Source organism: Acomys russatus, chromosome 19 (genome assembly GCF_903995435.1).
Source record: "Acomys russatus chromosome 19, mAcoRus1.1, whole genome shotgun sequence".
In the NCBI taxonomy this organism is placed as follows: domain Eukaryota; kingdom Metazoa; phylum Chordata; class Mammalia; order Rodentia; family Muridae; genus Acomys; species Acomys russatus.
In genome coordinates, this window is record NC_067155.1 from 13,657,508 (window position 1) to 13,678,414 (window position 20,907).

General features: G+C 50.5%; 1 protein-coding gene across 1 annotated transcript in view; it reads left to right on the forward strand.

Annotated features, from left to right (window-relative positions):
* Positions 1 to 19,842, forward strand: part of Eml2 (EMAP like 2) — a 33,270-nt gene extending 13,428 nt beyond the window's left edge. The window contains 13 exon segments of the mRNA XM_051162506.1: positions 3,446 to 3,541; positions 4,844 to 4,978; positions 7,525 to 7,624; positions 10,471 to 10,625; positions 10,734 to 10,859; positions 15,519 to 15,650; positions 16,281 to 16,348; positions 16,778 to 16,866; positions 17,033 to 17,130; positions 17,702 to 17,789; positions 18,187 to 18,282; positions 19,092 to 19,222; positions 19,598 to 19,842. Of these exon segments, the coding sequence (XP_051018463.1) occupies positions 3,446 to 3,541; positions 4,844 to 4,978; positions 7,525 to 7,624; positions 10,471 to 10,625; positions 10,734 to 10,859; positions 15,519 to 15,650; positions 16,281 to 16,348; positions 16,778 to 16,866; positions 17,033 to 17,130; positions 17,702 to 17,789; positions 18,187 to 18,282; positions 19,092 to 19,222; positions 19,598 to 19,723 (1,440 nt within the window). The 3' untranslated portion in view covers positions 19,724 to 19,842.
* The last annotated feature ends 1,065 nt before the right edge of the window (positions 19,843 to 20,907 follow it).

A 20,907-nucleotide genomic window follows, 5' to 3' on the forward strand; every position in this document is an offset into this window, starting at 1 on the left:
ACTAGCTGTATGTTTGTGGCTCTCCCTGGAAACTCCAGCGGGGGTCAGTGGTGGGGTGGGGGTGGGGGAGTGTCAAGTTCTCCGGCCCTGAACACAAAATGGTCTGGTCTCTACAGTGGGTGTATTTGCACACGCACGTTCATACAAGTGCCCAAGCATTCCTGTGGTCGTCAAGAACTGCTTGGAGTTTCCTCTCTCCTTCTGCCAATGGGGTTGTCCTAGGGACAGAACTCAAGCCAGAATTAGCAACAGGCACCTTTACCCACTGAGCCATTTTGCCAGCCCCACCTCCCCAAGCCCCAGGGCGTTGATAACGGCTGGATTTCATGCACATAAAAAGCCATTCCAGAGGACGGACGGGGCGTGGTCCAGCCATAGAACGCTTGCCAAGCCTGCACGCTGCCCTGAATTCCATCTCCAGCACCAAATAGGAACGGGAAAAAAAAAAGAAAAAGAAAAAGAAAACACTATCACTCAGGACACAGAGGCAAGGTTTCACTGGAGGTTGAGGCCAGCCTGGGCTACATAGCAAGTTGGAGACAAGCCGGAAGTCCGCAGCAGGATCCCATTTCAGTGCCCCTCATCCTGTATGATAGTGCAGCGTAGATGGTGTCAGCAAGAATTCCCAATTGTGATAGCCGGGCGCGGTGGCTCATGGCTTTAATCCCAGCACGCGGGAGGCAGAGACAGGCGGATCGCTGTGAGTTCAAGGCCAGCCTGGTCAACAAAATGAGTCCAGGACAGTCAAGGCTACAGAGAGAAACCCTGTCTCAAGGTGGTGGTGGTGGTGGGGAAACAGCACCCAGCACACAGGAAGCAGAGGCTGTGAGTTCAAGGCCAGCCTGATCCACAGAGTGAGTTTTGGGACAGCCAGGGCTACACAGAGAAACTCTGTCTCAAAAAAAATGAAACAAACAAATAAGAAAGTATGGAGGCTGAAGAGATGGCTCCGCAGTTAAGTGCACTGCCCACTCTTTCAGAGGATTTGGGTTTGGTTCCCAGCACCCACATGGTGGTTCACAGCTGTCCATACCTCCAGTTCCAAGGGGTCCAATGCCCCTCTTGCAGCTTTCATGGACATTTCATGTCTAATGTACAGGCATACTTCAGGCAAAATCACCTATACACATATGACAATAAAATAGAATTTGCAAAGAAAAAAAAAAATTCCCCAGCTGTGTAGGCTGCAACATTTCTTAGTGATGAGTCATTGTAACAAAGTCTTTGTTTTTTGAGACAAGGTCTCTCTGTGTTAGCCTGGGCTGCCCTGGACTCGCTTTGTAGACCAGGCTGGCCTAGAACTCACAGTGATATCTGCCTGCCTTTGCCTCCTGAGTGCTGGGATTAAAGGCGTGCGCCACCACTGCCCAGCCATCATAACAGTGTTTAAGAGGTGTGTGTACCCCAGACTCCCCAGATGTCTAATGTACAGACAACTGCCTGGGCAGTTTTAACTAATTAAGACTTTTAAACATTTATTTATTCATTATACGTTTGTGCACATGCATGTGTGGTCAAAAGACAACTTGCAGAAGTCAGTTCTCTCTCTTTCCACTATATGAATGCTGGGAATTGAAATCAAGTCATCAGATTTGGCAGCAAACACACTTACTGAGCCATCTCACTGGTTCATATCCTGGGTAGCCAAGGGAGGCTCTTTCTCAAACCAAGACAAGAATCAGGACTCAGATGTGGCTCAGTGGTAGAGCCCCTGCCTCGAATCCCCCAGTGAGGGGCTGGGGGCGTGGCTCAGTGGTAGAGCCCCTGCCTCGAATCCCCCAGTGAGGGGCTGGGGGCGTGGCTCAGTGGTAGAACCATGCTTAGTTTATGACAGGTTCCATCTCCAATATCATACACACAAAAAAAAGATTTTTGCATAGGGCAAAAAAATTTTTAACTAGTGTTGTCTTTTATTTCTCTTTTGAATTTTTCAAGATAGCATTTCTTGGGGGCTGGAGAGATGGCTCAGAGGTTAAGAGCATTGGCTGCTCTTCCAGAGGTCTCCAGTTCATATCCTAGCAACCACATGGTGGCTCACAGCCATCTATAATGAGATCTGGTGCCCTCTTCTGGCAGGCAGAACACCATGTATGTAATAAATAAATAAATCTTAAAAAAAAAAAAAAGACAGGATTTTTTTTTGTGTAGCCCTGGCTGTGCTTGAACTAGTTCTGTAGACTAGGCTGGCCTCAAACTTAGAGAGATTTACTTACCTCTCTGCCTCCTGAGTATTAGGATTTAAGCGTGCACCACCACTGCCAAGGCTTGTTTTAATTTCTTGATGCTATGCTATAGTAGTCTGTGAAAAGCAACTTAAAAGACAAAGGAAAGTCAAGGCACCAGGACCTTGAAGCCACTAGGGGAAGCGGGCGCGGAAAGCAATGAATTTGAGCATGCGCTTATCGCCAGACTCTCTAACCCTGACCCGCCAGCTGCTCAAGTAATGGCCCAGAGACTTTTTATTAATATGAAAGCTTGGCTTTAGCTCAGGCTTGTTCCAAACTAACTCGTATAACTTAAATTAACCCGTTTATATTAATCTACATTCCACTACGTGGCTGGGTACCTCTTCTCAGTACTGGTAACTGTTTCTTCCTCCCGTCTGGTTAGCAAATGTCCAGTGCCTGATTCTTTCTCGGAGTTCCTGTCTTTGCCCGGAAGTCCCGCCTACCTGCTTTGCCTATTCTCGCCTTTCAACTTTTTTTTTTTTTCAGACAGGGTTTCATTGTGTAGCCCCCACTTTGTAGACCAGGCTGGCCTCGAACTCACAGCGGTCCGCCTGCCTCTGTCTCCTAAGTGCTGGGATTAAAGGCGTGTGCCACTATGCCTGGCTCTTTAATCTCTTTGTTTTTTTTTGTTTTTGTCTTTTGTTTTGGTTTTTGGTTTTTCCAGGCAGTGTTTCTCTGTGTAGCCTTGGCTGTCCTGAACTTGCTTTGTAGACCAGGCTGGCCTCGAACTCACAGCGATCCACCTGCCTCTGCCTCCCAGTTGCTGGGATTACAGGTGTGCGTCACCGCGCTTGGCTCTTTCAACTCTATTAAACCAAGCAGAAGGTGATGGAGAAGATATTTACAAAAATACGAGACAGGTGGTGCTTCAAAAAAAAAAAAATAACAATACCGCTGGCCTTCCCAGGTGACTCTGGGTTATATCAAGTTGTCAGTCAAAACTGACCAGTGCAAATGTGCTGCAGTGTAGAGGATATTCGTAAATGTTTTTTGGGCTTTTGTTTGTCTGTTTTTGTTTTTGAGACATGGTTTCTCTGTGTAGCCTTGGCTGTCCTAGACTCACTTTGTAGACCAGGCTGGCCTCGAACTCACAGAGATCCGCCTGCCTCTGCCTCCCGAGTGCTGGGATTAAAGACGTGCGCCACCACTGCCCAGCCTTGTAAATATTATTGAACATGTGGCGAATGTATTCTAACCCACCTCTCTGTCTTTCCCAGAATGGGGGCAACCTGCTATGTGCGGTGGATGAATCCAATGACCATGTGCTGTCTGTGTGGGACTGGGCCAAGGAGAGCAAGGTGGTGGACAGCAAGGTGGGTGACCCTTTGAGACGCGCTGTACTATATGGTTAGGTATCTGCAACCAGACTCGAACTTAAATGGACGTCGGCGTTGTCTGCTGGGTGGCCGTGCAAACGGCTTCCAACACTGTGAACCTCGGTTGCCTCCTGTCGAAAATGAGATCAGTAGCAACATCCTCCTCATGGGAGGTGGAAAGTTGGGTATGATGTGGGTAGACAAAGTGAGGTGTTGTGTGACACACCTCGAATCCCAGAATGCGGGGGGGAGGCTGAGCAAAAAGCGTCATGAGCACCCTTCTGGTGGTGCACGCCTTTAATCCCAGCGCTTGCGGGGATGGTAGGTGGATCTGCCATCTTCGCAGAAGCCTGGTCTGCATAGGGAGAGTCTCTTGTGGGGGAAGGATTGGGTGGCAGGGAGGCATGGTCGTGAGATAAGACATTTGCCCAAGATCTAGCCAATGGACAGTGCATTCTCCACAGTTGTGTGGAGAGTGGGGCCTGATTCTGATATGATCTCTGATACCCCCTAGTTGATCACTACCTCTTGGTGGGGAGGCCTGGTGGCACTCAGAGGAAGGGGAAGAAGGCTATGTGGATGAGACCTGATAGGCTGTGATCATATGGTGGGGGAGGAGGTCCCCTTCTGTCACAGGTCTAGGGGAGGGGATTAGGGTGAAAGAGGGAGGGAGGGGGGAACGGGAAGATACAAGTGAGGGGATAACAACTGGGATGTGGTCAGAATAAATTATTTAAAAAATAAATTTTAAAAAATATTAAAGTAAGGGGAAAATGGGAGGGAGGGAGGAATGGGAGGATACAAGGGAGGGGATAACCACTGAGATGTAATATGAATAAATTAATAAAATGAAATTTTTAAAAAATATAGTTAAAAAAAAAAAAGATATTCGCCCATGATCACGTGGCTGGGCTGAGAGCAGGAAGCTTGACTCTAAATGGAGGCCCCTCCTTAGGAAAGGCTAAGGGGATAAGAGGTGCTATTCTGAAACTAGACTTTTGTGAACTGGATTCTGGGCATAGCCCTTAGATGGCTGTGTAGCCTTAAACCAGTGTTTGCCCTCTCTGAGCCTCATCTATGATAGAAAGCACTCATGACCTTGTTTCCCATTGGATAATGGGGATCAGATGAGTTTTAAAAAGTGCACAACACAATGCATAACACAGAACAGGGGCTCCCATAGGGCCCTCTGCTCTACTACCTGTTCCTGTAAGCAGTCTGTCCAGGGCAGTCCTCTGTGGGATGGGTGTGGTGGCCCTGGTGGCTCTGAGGTCTTCATTCAGAATCTGTCTCTAACAGTGTTCCAATGAGGCCGTGCTGGTGGCTACCTTCCACCCCACCGAGCCCAGCCTGCTGATCACCTGTGGGAAATCGCACATCTACTTCTGGAGCCTGGAGGGAGGCAGCCTGAGCAAGCGGCAGGGCCTGTTTGAGGTGAGTGCCGGGGATTCGTGGACAGGTTGATCTTGATGGCCAGGCAGGGATGCTGGGTGGACAGTTGGAGGGCCGGGTGGACAGTCGGAGGGCCGGGTGGACAGTCGGAGGGCTAGGTGGACAGTGGAGGACCGGGTGGAGAGTCGGAGAGCTGAGTGGACAGTAGGAGGGCCAGGTGGACAGTCGGAGGGCGGGTGGACAGTCGGAGAGCTGAGTGGACAGTCAGAGGGCCAGGTGGACAGTCAGAGGGCTCACAGCTTGCTAGTAGAGGGATACTGAGCTGGTACCTGCCAGGCCTCAGTTTCCTCATCTCTGTGAGGGAAGGATCCTGCTGAACAATGATGTGTCAGGGTCCAGTGGGTGAGAGGACACAGAAGCTTCAGGCAGATCGGACTGCTCAAATAATGGTGCTGCCCACAGGAGGGGGACTCACAGGGATAGGCTGCAGGGACAGATGGGCTGGGGAGCCGGCTCAGGGGACAAAGCACTTATTTACCATTCATGCACCAGGACTGGAATTGCAACTCCCAACCGGGGGAGCATGGTGGCACACTTGTAACCCTCAGAAGGCGAGGCAGAGAACCTTGAGTAGTTTTAAAGATTGATTTATTTGCCGGGTATGGTGGTATACACCTTTAATCCCAGCACTGTGGGGTGGGGGGCCAGGTGGATCTCTGTGAGTTCGAGGTCAGCCTGGTCTACAAAGAGTCCAGGACAGTCAAGGCTACAAAGAGAAACCCTGTCTTGAAAAACAAAACAACAACAAAAGATTGATTTACTTATTTTTTTATGTATGAGCGCTCTATCGGAATGTTCACCTGCAGGCCAGAAGAGGACACCAAATCACAGTCTGGATGGCTGTGAGCCACCATGCAGTTGCCAGGAATTGAACTCAGGACCTCTCGAAGAGGGGACAGTGTTCTTAACTGCTGAGCCATCTCTCCAGCCCTAGCTTGAGTAGTTGAACCTGTTAACTCCAGGTTCAACAGGAGAGCCTGCCTCTTTAAAAATGCGCATGCGTGCTCGACACACACACACACACACACACACACACACACACACACATATACACACACACACAGAGCCACGGCTGGGGCATGTGTTTATAATCCCACCACTGGGGAGATGGAGACAGGCAGATCCTTGGCTGATTGGTCTGCCAGTCCAGCCTACTTGGCAAGGCCCAGATCCCAGTGAGAACAGGAGAGGAGCCAGACAGAGATGATGGCTGTGTAGTTAAGTGGGAAAAGTACTCTTGCAGAGGACCCAAGTTCAGGTCCCAGCACCCACAATAGGCAGCTCCAGGAATCCCACACCCACTTCTGATCTCTGCAGGCACCTGTACTCACAGACACACGCTTATGTGTGTGCGTGCGTGCACACACACAAACGCATGATTTTTAGTAAGAAGAACAAACAAAAATAGGTAGGCAGGGTGGCTTGGCAGTTACAAGCCACCAAGGCTGACAACCTGAGTTCAATCCTTGGGACATATACATAATGGGAGAAGAAAATTGGCACTTACAGTTGTCCTCTGACTCCACATGTACTCTCTGGCACATATGTGCCCCCCCCCCAACACACACACACACATACGCCACACACAAATACAGAAGAAACGAAAAGTGTAATGAAATATTTAAAAAAAAAACACAAAAACAAAAACAAATCAAGGCTGGGTGTGGTGGCGCACGCCTTTAATCCCAGCACTCGGGAGGCAGAGGCAGGCAGATCGCTGTGAGTTCGAGGCCAGCCTGGTCTACAAAGCGAGTCCAGGACAGCCGAGGCTACACAGAGAAACTCTGTCTCAAAAAAACAAAACAAACAAAAAAACCAAATCGACACACTGGTGCACGCCTTAATCCCAGCACTTGGGTGGCAGAGGCAGGCAGATCCCGGTGAGTTCAAGGCCAGCCTGGGTGACATAGTAAGATTCCTATGTCTAAAAATAAGTAAACAAATAAAAGAAAGAAAGAAAAGAAAACCAAACGAAAGCCAAGGTGGATGCCTTCTAAGGAATGGCACCGTGGTTGTCCTCTGGCTGCCATTTGAATGCAGGTGCGTAGGCACCCAGCAACGCGCGTGCACAAAGAATCAAAACAGGACATAAAAGGCCTAGGATGGCAGGTAAAGAGGAGCTCCGGAGAGGGTTCCCCACTCTTCCCGGCTCAGAAGGAAGTACTGAGGGTCTGAGGCACCGAGATACAGCCGGGACACTGAAAATTAGGGTTCCCAATGCAGGGATATGAGAGGAAGCAGAGAAAACTGAAGACAGAACTGTCAGAGAAGGGGGGCACAAAGACGTGGGGCAAGAGGTTTGTCCCGCAGAGCAGGCAAGGGTCACAACGTGATCAGAACTCCCAGGTGTGGCCTGAGCATTTCAGGTGGGAGGAGACAGGAAAGGCGGATGCTCTCTACGGGGTGTCCCACCCCAAACCACAGGGGTTCCCTTGGACCAAAAGCCCTGGATTCCTGTGACCGGCACACGGCGGCCCTGCCTCGGTGGCACTCTGACATCGTCCTTCCTCTTTCTTCCTGTACTATAGAAACACGAGAAACCAAAGTATGTGCTGTGTGTGACCTTCTTGGAAGGTGGCGACGTGGTCACTGGAGACTCGGGTGGGAACCTCTATGTCTGGGGCAAAGGTTAGTATCAGTACAGTAGTTTGGGCTCCGACTTCCATCTTTTCGAATACTCTTGGCTGAATCTCTTTCTTTCTTTTTTTTTTTTTAGACAGGGTTTCTCTGTGTAGCCTTGGCTGTCCTGGACTTGCTTTGTAGACCAGGCTGGCCTCGAACTCACAGGGATCCTCCTGCCTCTGCCCCCCCCCCCTCCCCCCGAGTGCTGGGATTAAAGGTGCGCGCCACCAGTCTGGCCCGAATCTCCCTTTCTTTAGCCACGCGCGTGTGGAATGACTGTCACTGTAAGATAAATTTCTCCTCCTTTCCGTCCGTCCGTCTGTGAGTGTGTGTGTGTGTGTGTGTGTGTGTGTGTGTGTGTGTGTGTGTGTGTGTGTTGTTCATGTATGCAAGCGCGTGTGGAGGCTAGTAGTGGCCATAGCCAATCTTCCACGTTATTCACTGAGGTAGGACTCTCAATTGAGCCCAGAGCACACCAGGACTCTCAATCAAACCCAGAGTGCACCAGTACGACTAGTCTTGCTAGCCAGCTTGCGCTGCTGTCTCCATCCTCCAAGGCTGCGCATTCACGTGTGTTCTAGGGTCTGATTTCAGGTCACCACACTTTGCGCGGCAAGCACTGTAAGCATGGACCTGCTTGGGTACCTACGCTAGGGTAAATTCTTTTTTATTTTTCTTTTTTCTCCTTTTCCATTTCCTTTTTCTTTCTTAAAAATCACTTATTTGGGGGCTAGAGAGACGGCTCAGTGGTTAAGAGCACTGTCTGCTCTTCCATTGGACTTGAGTTTGCTACCCAGCAACTGTTGTCAGGGGACTTGTAATCCTGTAGTTCCTCCTCCAGGGAATCCAACTTCTCTGGCTTGGAGTTGCATGTGCACATACACACACACACACACACACACACTCTCTCTCTCTCTCTCTCTCTCTCTCTCTCTCTCTCACACACACAGTTTAAAAAATGAAAGTAAATCTAAAAATGTTTATTTAGTTTTGTGTGTGTGGTGCCGTGTCCTGCATGTATGTGTGTACCATGTGCATGCAATCCTCACAGAGACCAGAATGCATCATATGCCCTGGAGCTGCAGTTATGCATGGCTGTGAGCCACCATGTTGGTGCTAGGAACTGAACCCAGGTCCTCTGCAAGAACAAGTGCTCCTAACACTGAGCCACCTCTCCAGCCCTTTTAGAGTAAATTCTCATTTTTTTTTTCCCCAGCATCCTTGACAAGGCTCAGCCCCAGGCATCTCCAACTCTGTTAAAGTCATCCTTGGTTAGCCGGGCGTGGTGGCGCACGCCTTTAATCCCAGCACTCGGGAGGCAGAGGGAGGCAAGTTGCTGTGAGTTCGAGGCCAGCCTGGTCTGCAAAACCAGTCTAAGACAGCCAGGGCCAGGGCTACACAGAGAAACCCTGTCTCACAAAAACAAACACAAAAGAATGGATGAATTGATGGATTTGTGATCGGATGGATGGATGGATGGATGGATGGATGGATGGATGAGTGTGTGTGGGGTTAGTGAGAGAACGGACGCAGAACAGGGGTCCCTGCCTGGGCACTCAGTCACGGCAGCCTTTTCCAGTCCCCTCAGCAGTCTTTAATCTCTCCTACTGTCCCTTGCAAGACAAGGTTATTCCTTATGCTTGGACAACTTTTCCATCCACTTGACCAAGGCAATTTCAGCTCAACCCTTAGATCTTTAATTACCAGTCCCTTTATTCAACAAAGCTCTGCGTCACCAGGCTGGAGCGCCCCCTGCAGGATGCCACAGGCTCCTGAGTGTCGTCCCTTAAGGGCACCAACCACCTGAGTTTTCGTTGACTGGCGATGGCCAGTCCATCTCTGCCACTGGCGCGAGCCCTGTAAAAGTGTGATCTGAGGTTTTCTCGGTCACCACTGTGTTTCCATGTGGAACTCGGCCCCACATAGCTAACCCTTTGCTGGTTGTGTTGGTGAGTGATGAACGGGTCAGGGGGACTGGAAAATGAGGGAATATTTAAGTGGAAGGAATGGAAGAGAGATAGTGTAAGGAATTGTTAGATCGGTACGCAGATGGGTGAATGAGTGGCAGGAAGGGAGAGAGAGAGGATGGGAGGATGGATGTGGATGGCTAGGTGGGTTGATGGACCAATAGGCGGGCCGGTGGGGAGGTGGGTTGATGGACCAATAGGCGGGCCGGTGGGGAGGTGGGTTGATGGACCAATAGGCGGGCCGGTGGGGAGGTGGGTTGATGGACCAATAAGCGGGCTGGTGGGGAGGTGGGTTGATGGACCAATAGGCGGGCCGGTGGGGAGGTGGGTTGATGGGCCAATAGGCGGGCCAGTGAGGAGATGAATGGATGGGTGAGGTAGTAGAGTGATTGATAGGTCAGTAGACAGATGAATAAATGAATGAATGCGGGTGGAAGGAATGATTGATTGTTGGCTCATTAAATACATAACTGTAGAAGACTTTATGGGAGGCAGGGGGGTACAAGGAGGTACAAGATTGTTGACGGACCAGTAGATAGGTGGGCGAATGAGTGGATAGATGAGCCGATCGATAGACGGTGGAACTGATGACTGATGAGAGAGAGATGGATGGGTGGGCAGACTGTTAGACAGGTGAGTGGAAGGAGCCATGGAGAGGTAGGTGGATGAGTGGACAAATCAAAGGATGGGTGGGTGGGTGTGAGGTCAGATGGTTCAGTGCCTAGGCGATAAAGCACCGAGTCCATGGACGGTGGGCAGGTGGGTGGGTAGTGGGAGCAAGAACCAAGGGAAAGATAGAAAGATGAGTGAGCAGTTGGATGCGGGCCTCAAGGCTTTTAGGTCCAGCCTCCACTGGGCCAACTCCCATCCCTGATCTCCCCACAGGTGGGAACCGTATCACCCAGGAAGTACTGGGAGCCCATGATGGCGGCGTGTTTGGGCTCTGCGCCCTGCGGGACGGGACGCTGGTGTCCGGAGGGGGCCGCGATCGTCGGGTGGTCCTCTGGGGTTCGGACTACAGCAAGGTGCAGGAGGTGGAGGTGAGGACAAGGGCGTGGGGGATGGCCTAGTAGGATTGTGGTAAGGCCCCTCCCCCCACCAGGGCTCTTAACACCCCCCCACCTCCCATGCGTCCTCTACCATCTCAGGTCCCGGAGGACTTTGGCCCTGTACGCACCGTGGCAGAGGGCCGAGGAGACACACTGTACGTGGGGACCACCCGGAACTCCATCTTGGTTGGCTCAGTGCACACAGGTTTCTCGCTGCTTGTCCAGGTGAGCACCTCTCCAGTTTTGTTCCCACATCCTCACTGCCACTACCATCATCGTCACTATCACCACACGTCTCCGTTTCTTTCCCTTCCTCTTTACATCCCCGCCACATCCCTTTCTCCTTCTCCTTGGCCTGGGAAACCCCACGTCCCTTCCTTTCTCTTCAACTGTTGACCTATCACGCTGCCATGGCCCAGAACTTCCCCAAAGGGTTATTTGCCTTCTAAATTGGGTCCCCAGCATCTCTTAGAAGGCATTCCTGGGGTGGGACTGACTTTATTACTTCTTCTCTCTCCTCATCCCCTCCTTGCTTTCCTTTCTCTCTCCCTTCCTCCCTCCCCACCCCTCTCAGTTTTTGAAGACAGGGTTTCTCTGTGTAGCCTTGGCTGTTTTGAACTCGCTTTGTGCACCAGGCTGGTCTCAAAATTACAGAGATCCGCCTGCCTCTGCCTCTCAGGGTGCTGGGATTACAGGCGTGTGCCACTGTGCCCGGCCTTTCTCTCTCTCTTTTTTTTTTTTTTTTTTCAATCTTTGAAATGTGGGTCTCATGTAACCCAGGCTGCCCCCCCCCCCCCAAACTCACAATGGAGCCAAGGCTGGCCGTGGACTCTGAGCCACCTCCCAAGCGCTTGGATTTCAGGTACCCCACCACACTGGGCTCTGATTTCTTCCTGACGCGCAAATGCCCACTTCCTGCCTCCCCCGTGTGCCATACTCTGTTACAAGCCCACCCAGCAGGATTCTGTGTAGCATAGCAATTTGGAAGTTGGAGTCTGGGACTTGGCCGCTTGTATGGAAATCGCAACTGTGTCTCTCCTTAGTTGCGAGCCTTCTCTCCTGTGTCAGTCAGACGGGGTGAGTGTGAGGAGGATCTGACAAGGCAAAAGTTGCTCACAGTGTCCTGGGTCTCCTTGTTCACTGGTCCCCCTTTCCCTACGTGATCCCTGTTTTTATGTCCTCTGCAAGTCCAGCTGGGATCTTTGCCGTTGCATTTAGATGCCACCCCAGTTTCTACAAGAAGATAGCGGAAAGACGGGGCTGGGGAGGCCACTCAGTGGGCAAAGCACTTGCCTAGCAAACGTGAATACCTGAACTTAAGCTGCAGAACCCAACTGGGTGTTGGGGGTGCACGGAGGTAATCCCAGCTTGGAAGAGACAGAGGCTAAAGGGACAGCCCTTTTCAAAGAAAATGGACAAATTCCCGAGGATGAACACACCCCAAAAGATAAAGCAAGGCCATCAGGATTTTAATAATAATAATAATAATAATAATAATAATAATAATAATAATAATAATAATAACTGGAGAGATGGCTCAGCAGACGTCCTGAGTTCAATTCCCAGCAACTACATGGTGGCTCACAACCATCCGTAACATGATCTGATGCCCTCTTCTGCAGATAAAGCACTCAATAACAATAAATAAATAAATAAATATTTTAAAATTATTATTATTATTATTATTATTATTAATGTGTGGGTGTTTTGTCTTTGTTTCTGTGCACATACATGCAATGCCCACATTGGCCAGACGAGGGCATCAGATTCCTCAGAGCTGGAGCTACAGGTGGTTGTGAGCCACCCTGTGGGTGCTGAGAATAGGACCAGAATCCTCTGAAAGAGCAGTCTGTGCTCCCCCTCCCCCCTCCCCCCTTCCCCCTACAAGACAGGGTTTCTCTGGGCAGCCCTGTAGCCCAGGCTGCCCTTGAACTCACAGAGATCTGTCCACCTCTGCCTCCTGAGTGCCGGGATTAAAGGCATTTGCCGCCGCCACCACCGCCCCATGCAACCAGTGTTCCTAACCACCGAGCCTTCCCTCCAGCCCCAGGGTTTCTTCTTAATCATTTATTTGTGGGTTTGGTTTGTTTCACGAGATAGAGTCTCACTGTGGATATAATGACTCGCCTAGTACTGCTGTATAGCATATACAGCTTTGAACATATGACAATTCTCCTGCTGGACTTTTTTTTCCAGAAGCCAGAAAGAACCTTAACCATCTCTATGAATATTTATCTGTCTTTGTTGTTTTGAGACAGGATTTTTCTAGGTAGCCCAGGATGGCTTTAAACTTGCCTGCCTCATGCCTCCCTAGTGTTCAGGTGTACAGATGTGAGCCAGCTGTTTTCTCTATTATATTAATTATATATAATTAATATATAATCATATGCTCTATATTAATATATCTTATTAATTTAATTATTAATAATTTAATACATTATTAATTTTAATATAGAAAACACGTAACTATTAAATATCTATCATAATATAAATTATTTTATATAATATAACATAAATACAATTGTGAATATCTATCGATATAAATTCTTGCCTGTGACTACAATGGTTATTGCCATTTTAGGGCTTAATAATTACTAGTGACTTATTTTCTCTGAGAACCTTCTTTTTTTTTTTTAAGATTTATTTATTTTATTTATTGCATATGAGTGCTTTATCTGCAGAAGAGGGTATCAGATCACATTATAGATGGTTGTGAGCCACCATGTGGTTGCTGGGAATTGAACTCAGGACCTTTGGAAGAGCAGGTGGCGCTCTTAACCACTGAGCCATCTCCCCAGCCCCCTCTGAGAACCTTCTTTAACCTAGCCTCCCCTGTGTTTGCCATTTTCATTCATTCATTTCTTTTGTTTTTTTTTTTTTTTCTTTTTTCTTTTTTTTTTGCTTGTTTTTGTTTTTTAATTTTAATTGTTTTTTAAACAAGATTTCTCTGTGTAGCATTGGCTGTCTTGGAACTCATTCTGTAGAGCAGGCTGTCCTTGAATTCATGGAGATCCCCCTGCCTCTGCCTCCTAAGTGCTGGGATTACAGGTGTGACACACACACACACACACACACACACACGGTTCATTTATTTCTTTTGTGTGCTGCTAAGAATTGAACCCAGGGCTTCAGGCATACTAGGCAAGTGCTTTTCCACAGAGCCATGCTCCTACCCCATCACTGAGGCACTGGGGGATTCTAGGCAAGGGCTCTTCCACTGAGCTGTATTTCCAGCTCTTTGTTGTTTTTTGTTTTGTTTTATTTTTATTTGTTTAGTTTTTTTTTTTTTTTTCAAGACCAAGTTTCTCTGTGTAGCCTCGGCTATCCTAGACTCACTTTGTAGACCAGGCTGGCCTTGAACTCACAGCGATCCACCTGCCTCTGCCTCCCGAGTGCTGGGATTAAAGGTGTGCGCCGCCGCCACCCCCCACCCGGCTGTTTTTGTTTTTTGACTTTTGAGACAAGGTATTGTGTAGCCCAGGCTGGCCCTGAATTAGCTACCCACCTGAGGATAGCCTTGAAGTCCTGACCCTCCTGCCTCCACATCCTGAGTGCTAGGTTTGTGCTGCTGTGTCACTCTCCACTCACATCCTCAGAGCGCACAGCACTGCTTTGAGGAACATGGGATAATTGGCCCCATTTTATAGCCTAGGAAACTGAGGCTCCAAGCTGGGCATGGATCCATCCCAGCAGTCAGGAGACTGGAAAGCAGGGGGATTGCTATGAGTTCCAGCCTAGCCTTGACAAGACAGGGGAGCCCTGGCCCCAAAACCAACAGGGCTAGGTAGATGGTTCAGTTGGCATTAAAAAAAAATTTTTTTTTTGCTGTGTAAAGATGAAGGCCTGAGCTTGATTTCCCCAGAGCCCACGGGTTAAAAAGCTGGGTGTGACAATAACACAGCTGCAGTCCCTGAACTAGAGAGGCTGAGGCAGGCTGATCCTTACAGCTTGCTAGGCCGCCTGTCTATTCTAGGTTCAGGGAGAGACCCTGTCTCAAAAAATAACAAGGCAGGGGCCGGTGAGTTGGTTCAGAGGGTAAAAGCGCTTGCCACCAAGCCACCAAGTCATGGGTTCGATCCCTGGAGACTCCATGGTGGATGGAAAGACCTAACTCTCTCAAGTTGTCATTTGATCTCCACACACAGGCCTTGACAATGCACCCAGATGACACCCACAAAATAAATAAGTATAAATTTTTAAAAATTTAAAAGGCAATAAGAGTGAGAGATAGAGAAAAATACTTAACACTGAGTTCTGGCTTCTGCACTCAGAAGCACACACACACGCACACACACACACACACAAACAAAACAAAATAAAAACGGAGGTTCCAAAGTGAGGTCAGCTGACTAGGTGGCTGGCTTCCACCATCAGTAAGAGAGCTGAGGTCCTCTTTGTAACCTTAGACTTCTCAGTTCTATGCTCAGGAAAAGGTCACTAAGCTCTTCCCAGGCCCTTAGGGGCTGAAACTTGGGAGTTGTGTAGCCAGGTTGAATGGGGCCTGTGTGGACCTCCCCCCCCCAAACACACACACACACACACAGGGTCTCTCTGTGTAGCCTTGGCTGTCCTGGACTCGCTTTGTAGACCAGGCCGGCCTCGAACTCACAGCGATACGCCTGCCTCTGCCTCCCGAGTGCTGGGCTTAAAGGCGTGCGCCACCTTACACACCCGGCACTACTGAGGTCAGATTCTGAGCCGCCCTCTCCTCCCTTCCATTATGCAAAGGAGAAAGCAAAGGGTTTGGGAAAGGGACAGGATTTATTTCAAGCTGCAGGGCGGTCTGAGTCAGCCCATGGTGGAAGAGGGTGCCTGAGCAGAAGGGGCTTGCCTGGCTTGGCCCGCTGAACGGCCCTTCCCGTCATCCCCCTCTTCCTCCTGCAGGGACATGTGGAAGAGCTGTGGGGCCTGGCCACGCACCCTAGCCGGGCACAGTTTGTGACTGGTGGGCAGGATAAGTTGGTGCATCTGTGGAGTTCAGAGACCCACCAACCCCTCTGGAGCAGGACCATCGAGGTAACTAAGGGATGGGAACAGAGACAGAGGGCTCTGCAGAAACCGCCGCTTTTCACACTTCAGGGCTAGTTCGTCAGGCGAAAGCTACACACACGGACTCTTTAAGAAGGGCATCTAGCCGGGCGTGGTGGCGCACGCCTTTAATCCCAGCACTCGGGAGGCAGAGGCAGGCGGATCGCTGTGAGTTCGAGGCCAGCCTGGTCTACAAAGTGAGTCCAGGATGGCCAAGGCTACACAGAGAAACCCTGTCTCGAAAAACAAAACAAAACAAAAAACAAAAAACAAAAAAAAAAAAAAAAAAAAAAAAAGAAGGGCATCTAGGGACTGGAGAGATGGCTCAGAGGTTAAGAGCACTACATGCTCTTCCAAAGGTCCTGAGTTCAATTCCTAGCAACCGCATGGTGGCTCACCACCATTTATAATGAGATCTGGTGCCCTCTTCAGGTGGGCAGGTGGACATGCAGGCAAAACGCTGTATACATAAGAAAGAAAGAAAGGGAATGGCTCCTGGCGGTTTCTGAAAGGCATCCTTGGGCAGAGGGAACCTCAGGCCATGCTAGGAGCTGAGTCTGAGGTTGGGGTGGGCCTACATGGACTTTGGGACCCCAGCCCTTTGTCCTTCCCTTCCAGGACCCTGCCCGTTCGGCTGGCTTCCACCCCAGCGGCTCTGTCCTGGCGGTGGGCACAGTGACCGGCAGGTACTACTGAATAGACGGAGTCCTCATCAGTTTATTATCCCAAAGCCCTGTCTTTAAGAGGCCCTGGGGCTTCCTTCCTGAGGGCCTGTCCTTGGCCCCGCCCCTTGCATTCACTGCACCCTCCCACCCCTTTGTGGGGTTCTGCCCACCTATTTGAAAGACCATGGGGTTTCTAAGAGGGAGGAGGTGAGAGATGAAGGCGTTGTAGGTGGTGGTGTTCATCTTCCTTCCACCCCCCACCCCACTCCCACTTGTAGCCTGGCCTGACTTCTCCACTGTCTGGCTCCACCCATGGCAGTGTGGCCACGCCCCCTTAGTCCTGCATTTGGAAGGCTCTAATCTGTCCTTCAGGCTCCCCGCCCCCCCCCCCAACTTCTCTACCTTAACAACAGCAGCTCATTCTTCCCCCATCACGCCTCCTCTTTTAAGGTGGCTGCTACTGGATACAGACACCCATGACCTGGTGGCCATCCACACAGACGGCAACGAGCAGATCTCTGTGGTCAGCTTTTCGCCAGGTAGGCTCCTGGGGAGGCAGGGCCTTGGGGACTGAGGTTCAGGGGTACAGACTGGGAGGGGAGGGGCTAGTCATGGAGGGAGGTGGGGACTGTGGTGGAGGGGCGGAGTCTGGGAGAGAAGGGGGCGGGGTCTGGGTGCCTCTTCATAGCCCCTCCCCCTCCCCAGACGGGGCGTACCTGGCTGTGGGCTCCCACGACAACTTGGTGTACGTGTACACGGTGGACCAGGGTGGCCGCAAGGTCAGCCGCCTGGGCAAGTGCTCGGTGAGTGGGCAGTGGTCCCCGGGCCCGCGCCAACCACCCTGGCCAGTGGGGTGTGAAATTAACCGTTTTTCTACCACAAGGGAGCAAGAGCTTGAGAACGCAGCTGATTTTTTTTTTCCTTGCCCTGACTATGTCAAGGCGTCTCAGTTGGCCCCCATCCTCATTCCTTATTGTGTTCTAAGCCGCCCCTTCTTTGTGTAGACCCCAACCCTCATCTTCCAAGCCCCGCTCCCATTTGTAGCCCCGCCCCCGCATCCTAAACCTATTCCTCCCATCCCAATAGCACCTCTGTGTAGCCTCTCCCCTCACATTTAAACCCTATCCGCTCCCGCCCCCACCCCCGTGGAGTTCTGCCCACTTGTCCTAAATTGCCATTGTCTTAAGAGCCCTTTTTTGTCAGCCCCGCCCATGGTAGTCTGGCCCCGCCCCTGCCCTCAGAAGACCTGTGTATCCTCCCTCTAGCCCAATGTGTTCTCGCTGTGTATTTTGCCTCCTAATCCAGATGTAATCCGTCCCCTTTCCCTGGCTCTGCCCTCTCCTATGCTCTAAGTGACCCTTGCGTCCCCTGCAGGGCCATTCCAGTTTTATCACCCACCTGGACTGGGCCCAGGACAGCAGCTGCTTTGTCACCAACTCGGGGGATTACGAGATTCTGTACTGTGAGTTCTCCGACACTCCCTGGATTCCTTTTTCCTGCCATCCCATTTGCGTGTGATTTGCGTACAGCTCCCCATTCCTAGAGCTTGTCTGAGCTGATCCGATTTGGAACCCAGCAATCTCTAGCTTATGGTTTCTTTCCCGGGGTGGCCCATTTCAGCCCGTTATTTCCCTTCCACTTTGACCAATGGCCAGCAGGTGTTTATGCAAATGTATCCAGCTCAGGTTTTGGCATAAAAGCGCCCTAAACCTAGCTGTCGGCTGGTCCAGAGAGACAGAACTAAGTTCAGGGACCTTCGACCCCTCTGTCTAGGACCTCAGTGCTGAGTTATCCGGGAAATAGATTGGCTAATGGTACTCCTTCAGGCTCTGAATATCTCTCCCGATTGTCTGCCCCAGGGGACGCCGCCACCTGTAAGCAGATCACCAGTGCAGACACCGTGAGAAACGTGGAGTGGGCCACCGCTACTTGTGTGTTGGGTTTTGGTGTGTTCGGTAAGTTCCGGAACGGGGAAGTTTCCACTGAGAGGACCGGAGCACTGAGACATAACCCTGCCTTGTGATTTTCATGGTCTTCCGTTGCCGGGCCTCCGGGCTGCGGAGCTCACTCCTTTACTGCGATGGTACTAGGCGAAGAGGAAGGGCAGGGGAAAGCGACCACTTGAAGTCCCTCAGAGCTTTAAGGAAATGATGCATGGCGGGCGCGGCCCACCTGACTCAGAGGGCTCCACTCTGAAGCTAGCTTCTTCGGCCACCTGCTCCAGCAGGTCCCCCAAGTCTAGGCCTGGGCGGTGCTAGGATATAGTGGTGACGTCCCATCTCTGTTGTTACGGAGCTCACAGTTCAATGAGGAAGGCAGCCTCACTCTCAACAGTGTGACCCACACAGGGACTAGCTGGGACAAGTGAAATGGCACTGGAAAAGGAGTGTTGGGACAAGTCTTTGAGGAGGGCCTCCTGGGAGGGAGAGCCATTTGAACTGGGACCTGGAGGGTCAGGCCACGCCCCCGGCCCCTCACTGGGGGATTCTAGGCAGGGGCTCTACCACTGAGCCACACCCCCAGCCCCTCACTGGGGGATTCTAGGCAGGGGCTCTACCACTGAGCCACGCCCCCAGCCCCTCACTGGGGGCTTCTAGGCAGGGGCTCTACCACTGAGCCACACCCCAGCTTTTTTCTTTCTTTCTTTCTTTTTATTTAACTTTTTGAGATAAGCCTCCAGGGGAGGTCTTGAACTTTTTTCTTCTGTTTCCACCATGCCCAGCTTCCGGACAGATTTTTATCACTTCTCTTGTCATGTCTATAGGGATCTGGCCCGAGGGGGCAGATGGCACAGACATCAACGCTGTGGCTCGCTCTCATGATGGGAAGTTGCTGGTTTCTGCTGATGACTTCGGCAAAGTGCACCTGTTCAGCTATCCCTGCTGTCAGCCGAGAGTGAGTCTCTCTGAAGGGTCTGAGGGTGTGGGGTTGGAGGCACTATTCATTCCTGTGTGGGGGTGTCTATTTTATTTTTTGGAAGAGGGTTTCAAGTAGCCCAGGCTTGCTTCAGTGTCCCTATATAGCCAAATATGACCTTGGATTCCCAATCCCCCTGTCTCTGCCTCCCTAGGACTGTTAATTTAATTTAATTTAATTAAAAGAGGAAGCAAGGGCTTTGTGAGCTCAAAGACAACCTGGAGTATACAGTTAAAAACCTGCAGCACCCCCCCCCCATGTAATTAAAGTCTATGAAGAGGAAAATGACAAAGGCCTCCAGGTGACATTTTCCATCTGACCTCCCCTCCCCCCCATTTCTCCCCCTTCTTATAGGCCCTCAGCCACAAATACGGTGGACACAGCAGCCATGTGACCAATGTGGCCTTCTTGTGGGATGACAGCATGGTCCTAACCACTGGGGGAAAAGACACGAGTGTGCTGCAGTGGCGGGTAGTCTGAAACAGGAGTGCGGGGGGCCAAGGGAGAGTGCTGCGGCGGGATTGAGGTCTATTTTTGGGAGATATCTATTGTGGAGTAGAGTAATATATACCCAGAGTATGTCTATAGCAGAGGGGGTTATGGGGGCGGGTGGGGGACCAGACAGACAGACGGAAGTCTCTGTTTATCTGGGTGGGAAGAATGGGCCACTATGCCTTGGGGGAGCCATTGGTGTTTGTTTGGGGGCATTGTTTTTTGTTTTTGTTTTTTAAGTTTACTCTTTTATATCATCCAGAAATACAGACTTATGCACTGAGCTGTCTGGAGTATGGTCTATGTATTTGGGGTGTGTGTGTGTGTGTGTGTGTGTGTGTGTGTGTGTGTGTGTGTCTGTGTGTTGTTGAGGCCACAGGTCAAAATCAAGTGTCTTCTGCAGCATACCACTGTATTTTTTTAAAAGGTTGTTAAGATAAATTATATATGTAGGCGTGTGTGGGTATGTAGGAATGTGTGCAATTGCCCTTTGGGGCCAGAAGATGGCGTTAGATCTCTTGGATTTGGGGTTACAGGCAGTCTTGAGCTGCCCAGTGTGTGTGTGAGTGCTGGGAATCAAACTGAGTCTTCTGTAAGACCCACAAGTACTCTTTTATTTTATTTTTTTAAGATGTATTTATTCATTATCATGTATACAGTGCTCTGCCTGCATGTACACCCGGAGGCCAGCAGAGGGCACCAGATCTCACTATAGATGGTTGTGAGCCACCATGTGGTTGCTGGGAATTGAACTCAGGACCTCTGGAAGAGCCGTCTTTCCAGCACTGGCTCAGAGCCACAGCCTCTCTTACTTAAACCTGGAGCAAGTTAGCCAGGTGATGGTGGCGCACGCCTTTAATCCCAGCACTCAGGGAGGCAGAGATAGGCGGACCGCTGTGAGTTCAAGGCCAGCCTGGTCTACAAAGAGAGTCTATAAGAGCCAAGGCTACACAGAGAAACCCTGTGTCTCAAAAAAAATTAAGCCGGAGAGGGCCTGTGAGGTGGCTCAGTATGTAAGCCTGGTGACCTCAGTTCTGCTCCCAGAACCCACAGAGAAAGAAGGATTCTGTAAGCAGCATTTATATGTGGAATGTGGGGGGGGGGGGGCATGTGTGCGTATGTTTGCATGTGGGTGTGCATGCATGTGCATATTATGTTGTCTGTGAGCATGT